The following is a 13,061-nucleotide window of genomic DNA, read 5'->3' on the forward strand; positions in this document are numbered from 1 at the left end:
CATACACACACACACATTTGATATGAATCACGAAATGGCGACATTTGATTTGAAGCATAAACATGACCTAAGCCTCCACTCAAAATTCACCTCAACCCTGCTTTCCACAATTTCAGTTTCATTGTTAAGCCTTGTAATGCTCGCTAGGAAATGTCGCTCATCATTTGCATAAAGTTGCCATTATCTCAACTTTGTCTTGTCACTCTCCACGGCGATCTACACTCACCTAGAACTTTATTAGGAACAGTATGGTCCTAAAAATAGTTCCCAATATGGTCTTCTGCTGTCGTAGCCCATTCGCCTCAAGGTTCGATGTGTTTGCATTCTTAGATGCTATTCTGCACACTACAAATGTACAGAGCGGTTATCTGAGTTACTGTAGCCTTTCTGTCAGCTCAAACCTGTCTGGCCATTCTCCGTTGACCTTTTTCATCAACAATGTGTTTCTGTCCACAGAACTGCCGCTGACTGGATGTTTTTGGTTTTTGGCACCATTCTGAGTAAACTCTAGAGACTATAGTGTCTGTTGTGCATGAAAATCCAAGGAGATCAGCAGTTATACCAGTCAAACCAGCCTGTCTGGCACCAACAATCATGCCACCAATTTTCCCTATTGTGATGGTTGATGTGAACATTAACTGAAGCTCCTGACCCAGATTTGCATGATTTTATGCAGTGCATTGCTGCCGCATGATGCATGATTAGATAATCAAATGAATAAGTAGGTGTACAGGTGTTCCTAATAAAGTTCTAGGTGAGTGTATGTCACCAATGAACATGGCAGCTTGTGCTGCCGGAAGTTGCTATGCGCTCACCGAAAATAAATGGGATTGTGTTGCTTTCTCGCACGATGCCACTGGTGGTGTGATTGGGGCTTAATAGTGACATGATTAGTGAATCTCCATTCAGGATTGTGGGGAGTGTAGTGCTTCTTGAATTCAGCAGTGAAATATACTTGGCTTCTTCACAAGCTTTTACCGTCACCCAAGTAAGTCGAATGAGATTATTTACTTCCAAAACTCTACTGTTGCCCTCTATACGGTTACTCGACTAAACGGTGATGTAGGGATTAGAGGGAGAGAGTAAAAAGAGAAGACTGACTGATACACAAGAAGCTGAGGAACAAAACAGAGAAGGAATTTCTTGTGAATGCAAGTGAGGTTGATAAATGAGAGAATAACACACCATTCACCAGCGTCATGGAGACCTGCACATTCTCATAGGCCAAGACTGAGAAACACTTCAACGCCTGCATCCGTACCTACAGTGAGAGAATTCACAAAACATTATTACTTTAATAATTACGACTGAGAAAAAGTAAAGATGTGAAAAAGTCAAAAGGCTTGTTACACAAGGAATCAACTTTTACTTGATATTTTGAAGTTAAAGAGCACAATGTACTATGAAAACGTACTCATGTAAACCCGGTTCGCTGGTAACATGCAGTGAGGTATCGCACTAAGGGAACGCCTCTTGCAAAAAATCCAGTGACTCAACGTCTGTAATGATTGACAGACCAATCGCTGCAGCCCTTAATGAGTCCCACCTCCCTAATATAAACCCCAGCTGCCTGTTGCTGCCTCATTATCTGCATATCTCTTCTCCGTGCGAACTGCAAGAAGGGCACTAATATGAGATAACTCACTGCATGCTATCAGAGAACCGGGGTTACGCGAGTAATCTTAAGTTCTCTAACTCGTTCTATATCTCACTAAGGGATATAGGCAACTCCCGGATTGTAGATAAACTGGCCGACACAGATGCCACATGCAGAGAAAACACAGAACCTAACAAATGTACTAAATCACACTTCCTGATATTAAGGAGATGATTTCAGAAACAGAAGTATATGGCTTATGCACCCCCTTCCCAACATACTGTTGAAACAAATGCATACATGTAAATGTAAACACAAATGCATTTGGCTGACGCTTTTATCCAAAGTGACTTACAGTGCACTTATTACAGGGACAATCCCCCGGAGCAACCTGGAGTTAAGTGTCTTACTCAAGGACACAATGGTGGTGGCTGTGGGGATCGAACCAGCAACCTTCTGATTACCAGTGATGTGCTTTAGCCCACTACACCACCACCACCACTCTTTACTGTACAGTATGTTGCACTCCCACCTCAAGAACAGTAAGCCACAAAAATCTCTGTAACATCCGGTCTATAAATTCTTAGAAATGTGTGACGGGAAGACCAAATCTCTTGGACTGAAATGCCCTTGAATAGCACCCAAGACTTGGCTATACCCCTGGTGGAGTTAGCCCATTGTCCGTTCAGAGGGCTATTATAACATAATCGCATCTACCACCCAATGAGAGAGGTGCTGGATAGAAATAGGTTTTCCCTAATGAGAGTCTGATGAAAAGCTGACTATTCTCCCATTGAGCTCTTGTCTTTTCAACATAAGCACTCAGAGCTCGTACTGGGCACAAACAATGTAAACACTGTTCCTCTGTGGAGGAAAATGTAGCAGGGAAAGGCCAACAAGTCTACCGACTGGCACGAGCCTGAAGAGTTGCTCACTTTAGGAACAATTGCCAGGTTTGGTCTAAGATTACCTTCAGACCTCCCTGGGTGAACCACATGCATGAGTAACAAACTGATAGGGCATGTAGTTCCCTCACTCACGTAGCAGTTGTGAGATCAAGTAATAAAGCTGCCTTTAAAGAGAGCAGATTTAACGTAATGATCTCTAGCTTCAAAGAGGGTTGAGACAGCGCGTTCAGGACAACAGACAGTTAAAAAACGGGTGTAACCTCCGGAGCCTTTCATAAAATGACAAATAAGTGGGTGGCCCAAAGTGCCAGGGTTGATGCCCACATGACATGCTGATATAGCAGCCAAATAGAATTGGACCGCCCTTATCCAAAAGGTCTTGCAAAAAACAAAATACATCAGTCACCCAACACAAATATGGAACGATATGTCTGTCTGCACACCATCTTTCAAACACTTCCCACTTGAGATCATATAACGAACATGTCAAAGCTGCTCTTGCGCTCTGGATCATTTCAATCACTCTCGGGGGGCAAACAGGTTTTATTTAAATATAGCCTCTCACGGGCCAGGCCCAGAGAGCCAGCATCAGAGGACAGGGATAGAAAATCTCCATCTGCTTGAGAGAGATAGTATAATCAGGGAATAACCAAACTCCCTCACTCTTTGCTTGATGCAAAGAGATTTACGGCTGTCTGTCCGTATCTCTGCCATATCAGCCTCACAGCTTGACAGTGAAGCTTTTTGTATAGAGGATTCCCCCAGGACAGCAAATCCACTCCCCTGTTCATTATGCCCAGAATATGCGTTGCACATAATGACAACAGGTTTGTGCTGCTCCATACTACCTTTTTCTCTGGCAAACTGTGAAGCTGGCAAGGGCAGATTACACCTTGCAGATATATATAGGCTATCACAGTCATGTTGTCTGTTCTGATCAACACGTGACAACTCCTGAGAAAACTCACAAAATGTCTGAGAGCTAGAAACACTGTTAACAGCTCCAGAATGTTTGTGTGCGTTTCTCCAGTGCAAGTCCAAACAACTGTCACTGTTCTGCCCTCAAACACAGCACCCCAGCCTGTGAGAGAAGTGTCCGTCATCACCACTTTTCTCATTAAAATGAGTCCTAACATGCACCCTGTCCTGAGATAAGATGGGACTCTCTAATAACGGAGAGCGTTCCTGCATTCTAAGAGATGATCAATCGGAGACTGAAGATGCGCTGCCGGCCCGAGCACATTGGCGCTGTCCAGTTCTGAAATTCCCTCATTCACAATAACCCCAGAGGAATCACAGCCACTGTTGAGGCCATCAAGCCCAACAGCCGGAGACACATCCTTAGAGTAACTGAACTCCCCCGTTGGAAAAAGGGAGATGCAGGTGCAAAATATTCCTATGCGCTCCCCCTAAAGGAGTTCAATCTGAGCCCTAGATAAATGATCTCTTGCGAAGGAATATGACAGATTAGTTGGTGCAATTTTACTGCATTTCTATTAGAGATATACCGTATGGAATTTCTGGACCGATAACGAGAACCGATAATGCACAGCCCATTGTGGCCGATACCGATAACTGACGTTTTTAGTTTTAATTTTCAATCCTTTAAGCTGGAACTGAGAGCTAATTAATTAAAAGATTCTCATTTGAGAAATATGTGTCATTTAAAAGCTTGGAATTTGGATTTGCTGCTATTTAAGGTTTGACAGATGAACCAGAAATGTGCCTATATTACAGATGTATGCCGATGTGAGTGACTAATCAATTGTACGGTGCCCATTTATGAGCGGTAATACTCGTGTATTTAACAAACAATAAACAACACAACACAAACCCTAATCTCTGTATACATGCAGCGTTGTGTGTGTGTGCTTATTGCATTCCTCATTCACAGACACTCGTTACAGCGCTCATCTGTGACAGTTCCTCTGTATAACTTATGAAATGTGAACACAACAATCATAACAACACACATATCGAATAATCATAACGCTACAAAAGTCTCAACTCGTACAAGCACATTCCCTCACAAACGAGTGTTTTAGCCGTCTCGAGTCACACTGTGAGAATTATTTCATACTGTACATGATTTTGCCACGTTTCTGTTTATTGTCTCGTGTAACAAACAGAATATGAGAAATAACATGTCCTTACAGCAGATGACTAAAACCAGCCCCAAAACAACATAAGGTGCAGAGACATTGAGATATTCCTCACAGAGCGACATGAGCTTGTCATTCACTCACACACAGAGACGTTGTGTGTGCATGCAGTGTCTGAGTTCCTGCCTGAAGGTAAGGAGCCGTAGGCAGTCTGAGAATCTCAGCCGTAAGCAAACAAACCGTAACAAATGATTGGCGAAAATATGGCACGATAATAACATTTAGATTTTCCCAGTTATCGGCCAATAATATATCGGCGGCCGATACATTGTGCATTCCATTTCTTTTACTGTGGAAGGCTTTGTTTGGAAAATGTTAATAAAGTATTATATTACTACATAAAAAAGTAATAAATTCATTTTGAAAGGTAAAGAAGTATATTTCAAGTAAATTTTCAATACTTTCAAAATCTGCGTATAATTGCAATTAACTACAAACATTATGCAATTAATCACAATAAACAAAAAATGTAATCGACTGACAGCACTATAAAAAAATACAATGAAAATGATATGACCCCTTTAAAAGAAGTTTTCCAATTTCTGGCTGTATTTGTCATCTTTAGCCTATCCCTGCAGAAGAGTGAGGGAATGGAGTGTATGTGGGATGTATGGTACCTTAAAGGAGGGAGAGATGAGCAGAGGAGCAATGTTCTGGATAGCACCATGGTTGAACAAAACCGTTTGATGTTCCGGAGTCTAAACAAACACAAACATTGGAAAAAGTAAATATGTAGAGGCCAGAAAGACTGTTAGAAGTCTGTCTTTTCTAATAAACCAATAAGGCATGAAAACACATTGTGATACAATAATGTTAACAAGGGTAAAGGTTATAACAATTCTGTGATCACTTACCCTCATTACATCTGTTTTAGACACACACACATGCACACACTAAGACCCTAATGATGAAATTCAGCTCACTTTGGCACCTTATTCCATAGCTTTATGTGCATTGAGCACCCTCTTGTGCGCAGTCTGTGTATGTGCGGTCTGGCTCTGTTTAACACACGTGGGATTATGCTTGTTTCCAAAAATACATTCTAACACTCTCTAGACAGCAAACCAGAATGATCTGACACATCTATGTTTCAGTGAATTGATCCCAGTGAAACCGTCGCCATAGAAACACCATTAACGATTTGCCACTATAGCTTGTTATGGCACTCTTTGACTAATATTTCAGGATCTATATATCATATTATGTTGAGTGTGGGCACGTTTTATTCAGAGTCGTCTGCTGTAAGTTGTGATATAATTATATTTAAAAAATGGCATAAGTTATAAACCAAGATAATTCAGTTTTCTGTTTCTCAAGCATGTGCATGTCACACACTAAAACTCACTATAGTTTGGTCTCTGAGTGAGACTAATATGCCCCTTATATTCTACTTATCAAGATCTTTCCAAAGATATATAATACATGGCTGTGTGATATTTTTGATCTTTTTACTGGTTCTAAATATGCTTGTTGCGATCGTAAATGTGCGAATTATGAAAGAGGAACAGTTCTATTTTATCAGCAAATTTAAAAGCAATATTTGAGAATTGGTCAGATCAGCTAAATTCATAGTAAAGATGAGAGTCTAAGCTTTCAAACGACACCTATTGTGTGCAGATCAACCAACTGGTTGTTGAGTAATACCATAATATATATATATTGTTTTGTGATCAGCACGCTCTCTCGGCCCAGTCCAAGCAGAGTTGTTTTACCTTGCAGCAGTGGGCGAATATTTGTGTGATGTATTCCTGTGTGCGCTGTGATCGACTCAGCAGTGACATGAGATGGGGGATCACAGAGGGGTCCTGATGCAAAAAAACACACTTCTGTTAATGCATGTGCATTTGTAATTTTGCGTCTACATTAATATATTAAGGTGCTGTGATAGTGACATATAGAAATACTCTAGGGCTTTAGTCTTACTGTGTAGAGCAGCTGCACTGGTGTGACTGGACTGATGAAAACAGTTCTTAAACAGCGCAGACACGCCTCAATAAAGATCAAATCAGAACACAAGAGACCTGACGAAACACACAAGACATTAGTGCATTTCTAACCAGAAATAAGCACAAGAGAGATGTGAGAGACTGATACAGTGAGTGATAGAGAGAGGGCACGAGATAGTCAGAACCTTGCAGAAGGGCTGGGATGATGTGACAGTCCACCAAGGACTTGATGTTGTTTTCAGTACCCATGGCCAGACTGCCCAAAACGACTGCACATTCAATCCTCAAGTCTAGACTGGATGAGCTCTGCTGGAGAAGGTACAGGAGTCTACACATACACACACGTGCACATATATAGGTCAACTATGATTAAAAAACATCAACTTGAAAGACAAAGAGAAAGTCAATTGTACATGTGGTAACAGAGGAGTGAAGTGGGCAGACCTACCTTGGCACGGCTCCCAGCACAATCAAGTTGGCTTTCTGCTTGTTGTTTCCAATGACGGCATTCTTCATGTCACTGTCAATACAAATCCAATCACTTATACTATAACTCACAGTACAATAGTGTTGGTGGTGCTATTGCTCAGTTGAGGCAACCTAAATAGATTTGGTACATCAACCCAAGCCAGGGCAAAAAGACCTGCATTTACACAGTTCATATTTGAACGAGCTTACAATTAAAAAGACTAATAATGACACTGCAAACAGCAACACCTTCCAGCAGAGATCTCGTGAGTCATTCAGGTATATACAGTAGCACATATGGACAGTATGTAGCTCTAATGCTGCCTTTATGTCCTCCTGCAAAGTTCCTACTTATGACTTTGGTAATTATAATTATAAAAGATTTTGCTCTGATGGACGTGTACAATTTTGTATTATTATCTCTTTTTCACTCCCCGCCAAAGACAGAACGTTTTAGTTTTTTAAACTGCTAATGCAACAAAATGAAGGGAAATGATATACATCAAGTGTGAAATTGATGCATTTTATCATTCTTGTGCTGCTGAATGATGGGAAATGTGGTTTGGTCACACAAGCATTTCACCTCCCTCATAAAACGGCCAAATGTAGTATTTTATGACCAGCTTTATTGCTATTCATCAACAGTTCACACAATGCACATAAACTGTACAGTAAATAACAATGTAAACATAATTATCACCCATATCAGCTTACAGCAATTATTTTATTAGCTTAAAAGGAATATTCCGGGTTCAACACAAGTTAAGCCCAATTGACAGAATTTGTGGCATAAATGACCACAAATATTATTTCAAATTGTCCCTATTTTTCTTTAAAAAAAAAAAAAAAAAGCAAATATCTTGGTTTCAGTGAGGCACATGGAATTGAATGGGGGGAATTTGTAAACGTTAATATACTCACTGTTTCAAAAGTATAGCCACAAGACATAAACAATATGTGTGTTAACATGATTTTAGTGTGATACATTTTTTTAAAAATTTAAAAAATTTGCGTTGAAAGGAGTCAGTTGAGGTGGTTTGGGCATCTGGTAAGGATGCCCCCTGGCCGCCTCCCTAGGGAGGTGTTTCAGGCACGTCCAGCTGGGAGGAGGCCTCGGGGAAGACCCAGGATTAGGTGGAGAGATTACATCTCCACACTGGCCTGGGAACGCCTCGGGGTCGCCCAGTCAGAGCTGGTTAATGTGGCTCGGGATAGGGAAGTTTGGGGCCCCCTGCTGGAGCAGCTGCCCCCGCGACCCGACTTCGGATAAGCGGTTGAAGATGGATGGATGGATGGATGGACATTTTTTTAAAGTTATATCCAATACCCTGGAGTGGTGGTGGCGTAGTGAACTAAAGCACATAACTGTTAATCAGAAGGTTGATGGTTTGATCCCCACAGTCACCACCATTGTGTCCTTGAGTAAGGCACTTAACTCCAGGTTGCTCCGGGGGGGATTGTCCCTGTAATAAGTGCTCTGTATAATACATTGGTACTCAGAAGGTTGCTGGTTTGATCCCCACAGTCACCACCATTGTGTCCTTGAGTAAGACACTTAACTCCAGGTTGCTCCAGGGGGATTGTCCCTGTAATAAGTGCACTATAAGACACTTTGGATAAAAGCATCTGCCAAATGCATTAATGTAAATGTACCCTATCCATATAATCTAATACCCTAAAACAGCAGTTCCCAAACTTTTAGAAGCATGCACCCCTTTCAAAGTACTGACAACTGTAAAGCACCCCATCACTTTATCTCAATTGCAAATTGGTTATTGGATGGGCCTGCATGTTTTCACACAGATCATTCTCTCTAGCCTTTGTCGATGTTTGGTTTTCAACAATGTCAGAGCAGAAAAGACTGCCTCACATATGTATGTGGTTGCAAAGGGCATCAATATTTGCAGCGCTCACTTTGACAGACTGGATACGCCACCATTACTGATGTACAGAAATCCACCCTCACAAAGTCACAACTGTGACTTCCTGCATGCTTTTATTTATTTATTTTTTAAGTATGCCATGTCTCCCATCAGATGATAACTCCAGTCATTGTTCTTGCTCTTGAAATAAGAGATGTGGGATTGTGACGGTGACATCCAAAGGATTGTGAATCCAGGTGAGAGAGGGTCCATAGGGGGATGCAAGTCCGCAGAAGAACTGAGCTGGTTGAGATGTTCAATTATGAGACCTCTGACACGATCTCTCAACACAGATTCTTGTGATTGCACACATTCTCATAGCAGAGGAAAGCCCTCTGTGGTGTTTGTACTTATCCAGTTGGAGCAGAAAAGAAGCTTTTTTATTAGTGCCTCAACTTTGTCCATTTTGAGGTATGTACAGTAGCGGGCTAATAAGATTAAGCTAATTTTCATTTGGCGCCTATTCTGAAAATATGAACAGCTATTTGACACAGAAGCACCAATAATCACGAGATGGAATGATTCATAATTTAAAGTAATCCTTACAATGTGAAATTTCATTTGTCAAAAAACAGACATTTTAAAAATAATATAGGATTTGTTAAATAAGTAAATAATATTAAGACGATAACAAATATTTTCTTGCGCAACCCCAGGGTGGGAACTGCTGTCCTAAAACGACAGTAAACTATTTTTGATTTAAACAACTTTACAGTTAAAAAAAAAACTACACAAGTTTTAACAGAATATTGTAAGTGGTTGTATAAAATTATTAGCTTCACATTTCAGCCTTAAAACCTGCCTTTCCATTGTAAGTGCTTCTCTTTTTGTTTAGAGGGATGAGTCAGAAATATGTTTTGTGGTAATCAACATTATGCCACTAATGCGGTCAATTGGGCTCAACTTATATTGAAACCGGAACATTCCTTTAAAACAAGTGTTAGGTAACTATTATGACATTGCGGTCCATCCTTATGCATTCATCTTGTATACTGTACCATCATTCCAACATGTCATGAAGGCGGCATTAAGAAAGAGCTCTAAAGGAGTCAGAGTCTTGGTTGCTGCAAGCTCTGATGGAAGGCCTATATTTATTCCCACACAAATATACTTTAATTCCATTTCATTTTTTTACATTAAAAATTTTATATGGCAAATATTGGCTCATTCAGACACATTCATTCCTATAACATTGGATAACATTATCTTTGACTTGGAGAAAAAGCCAATGATATATTGATGGAACAAAGCTTACGTTTAGTTGATTAGGCGTGTGCATAATTCAACTGTTTTGAGGTCTAATACAGACATATTTAAAATAATATATAATATTATAAAATAGTTGGAGCTGATATTTTATTGTAATAAAATCATACATCAATTGATGAAATAACATAGTGCAATCAATTTAAAATTATAAAATATACATTTTATTAGTTATTCCAAATAACAGTTTAGTGCCAAGTGTATCCAGAATTTTCCAGTTCGGCTTGAAATTTCCACGGGTGATGTATCAAAATGAAAAAGTCTGATTGTGGTAGTCAGGAAGTGTCAGGATAACAGAAACCAGAGCTGGGCTCAGAGTTAAAAATAAAGATGAACAGACCCGAGCCACAGCAACTTAAGACACACTAGCTCCGTCAGTAAACACACAAACTACATTACAGAACAACAACCACACAAACAAACTCTGAAAACAAACACTCATACACTCTTGAACTAAACAAACTAATGCAAACACTTCTAAGGACCAAAACACAACCTTCAATGGTGACAAGTTCACCTTTACAAATGACAAAGAGCACAGTGATCTGTAACAGACCAGATAACTCTCACTCATGCACGCACACACACACACACACACACACACACACACACACACACACACACACACACACGCGGTTGTGTACTCACATAACTCCCTGTAGCACGTTCTGTGGGTCAGGGTCGAAAAGCCGGTCAACATAGTGGCGACTCGTGGCTGTGACTTCCTGCATGGTGACAAATGACAACAAAGATGATTCAGCAAACTCATCCCTCCTGAGGCATCGAAATAGAGAGAGACCACAAATCTCCACAAATCCTCATTCTGGTCCCATAGTCTGCTCTCCTTGCTCACAGGTTCATAATACTCAATCAGCCTGTTTATCCTTATAGTCATCAGATATTGGTGGAAGTCTCTGGAAAGAGAGCAGAGAGCTGCAGCCACCTCACATGCTGGAGCGCCCTTGTGCAAGGCATCAATTTCAGGATGTGGAAATGGAGGAATGATGGTCAGATGTCACCAGAAAGTGTCTTTGCAATCAGTAGGCACTGCCATAAATGTTACTTCATATTTCAAAACATATTCGTCCATTGATTGAAACATAAAATAAATAAACACACCAAAAAAAAAAGAAATCTCACTTTTTATAAGCTGCAGTATGGAAACTATCTGCGATTACCCACAATACAGAGTTCTGTGGTGACTTCTATTTCAGAAAGTACTGAACATAAATGGCAGAAATTGGATTCTAACCCATTGTGAAGAAAAGTATAGGATACATAATTAATTAAGATCAAAATGATTTGGCTTTTGCTGAAAAACATCTCTAGTGAAAACACTACTAGACACTAGTCTCTAACAGGTACAGTCATAAAATCTACTTTTATCAATCTTGTGTCAGGGATGGCAGATTCTCACAATGACGCTGGAGAGATACTGATGAGAGATACAAGCTTACTGAGAACTGCTACAATCAAACAGATTTAAACAGACACAATGGTCCTCTTTATAACTTATTCTCTGGGACTTAAAATATGCATTGTGCAATTTCGCACCAAATGGAATTGAAAAATGATGACAGGTTTCCAAAACACTCCCCACAAGTTCAGACAAACAGGTAATCCCGCTCCGACTCGTGTCATCGGTTGAGTCAGGAGTTCAGATCACAGTGTTTTAATAGGTTTACACCCTTTAGAATTCAACCTATGGATGACTTGTTTACAGTCGTCTCTGCACATTTAACTGAAAAAATCCAGCCTCTTGTAATAGTCCAAAACACATACTTTATGACTTTTCCTTATAAGAATTGATTATAAACCATCTTTCATGCTGATAGGTCTTCCATGGAAAACTAATGGAGTAAATGCACTGAATTTGCACAATCTGCTTCGTACTCACTGTAGCGGTTCATCTCTCAGTTGTTTATTTGGGCGCTTTATTGTATTGTTCAACAATGTGTACTTGCAGGGGACAAATTAAGCTCAAATAGACACAATGTTATTATACTTGATAATATCCCCTTTCTGAAATGTGCATATTATGCTTGTACAAAGGTTATCCTGTAAAATTATCTTTTATCAAGGCTGTTCTTAGGTGAGAGGAACATATTTAAAAAATACATATATTTTGAAATGTATCTTATTATTTTAAACTCTGGGACTCCACACAGAAAGAAAAAACAATCTCAGCAGAACATAACATGAGGGTTTAAGGTTTGAAAGGTGTCCCTTACAAATAATAATAATAATAATAATAATAATAAATGAAGTAATACCACGGTACAAGAATACGGTAATCATTAAGTACCAAGCAGTACATAAAAGTAGCATTGTATTGCGATCCTTCACGGTAACACCACACTAATGTTTGATCAACATGTGCCAAAACACACAGGACAGAGATACAGGGCTGTCAAAAGGGGGGCGTTCCCACCACAGTAGCCCATCAGATCATCATTTGACCACCTTATTAGAGAATATCAACCAGATTTGAGTTTGTTTTTGGCGCCTGAGCTCTAAATATAGTCAGAAAACTAAATATAACTTTGATTTGACAGCTCGGAGCACCACCGGCTCTGCTGTTAGCAACATAAACACAAATCCAGTCATGAAAACACACGCCGTTTAACGTTAAATCGATCTCTAAAATATATCTAAAAATGTTAGTGTGTATCTAAGTGATTCTGAAGTGAAAATGTGAGTGTTTTAATGGATATAATGAGAGAGACTCACGGATAACACGCTGATGCGTAAAGGGGCCTCCAACAGGCACGCCATCATTTACACAGCGGAAG

General features: G+C 39.9%; 1 protein-coding gene across 3 annotated transcripts in view; it reads right to left on the bottom strand.

Moving 5' to 3' along the window:
* Positions 1–13,044, bottom strand: part of LOC127654662 (armadillo repeat-containing protein 8) — a 30,136-nt gene extending 17,092 nt beyond the window's left edge. For all 3 annotated transcript variants that reach the window (XR_007971958.1, XM_052141915.1, XM_052141913.1), the window contains exons 1-8: positions 13,000–13,044; positions 10,918–10,994; positions 7,062–7,133; positions 6,799–6,941; positions 6,591–6,688; positions 6,380–6,472; positions 5,285–5,365; positions 1,186–1,261 (exon numbers count right to left, since the gene is read on the bottom strand). Coding sequence is in view for 2 of the 3 variants with exons in the window: in XM_052141915.1 (XP_051997875.1) it covers positions 1,186–1,261; positions 5,285–5,365; positions 6,380–6,472; positions 6,591–6,688; positions 6,799–6,941; positions 7,062–7,133; positions 10,918–10,994; positions 13,000–13,044 (685 nt within the window). In the remaining variant the exon portion in view is untranslated. The remainder of the gene's footprint in view (positions 1–1,185; positions 1,262–5,284; positions 5,366–6,379; positions 6,473–6,590; positions 6,689–6,798; positions 6,942–7,061; positions 7,134–10,917; positions 10,995–12,999) is intronic.
* Between the last annotated feature and the right edge of the window lie 17 nt (positions 13,045–13,061).

The sequence above is a fragment of the Xyrauchen texanus genome, chromosome 14, assembly GCF_025860055.1.
Source record: "Xyrauchen texanus isolate HMW12.3.18 chromosome 14, RBS_HiC_50CHRs, whole genome shotgun sequence".
Classification (NCBI taxonomy): Eukaryota; Metazoa; Chordata; class Actinopteri; order Cypriniformes; family Catostomidae; genus Xyrauchen; species Xyrauchen texanus.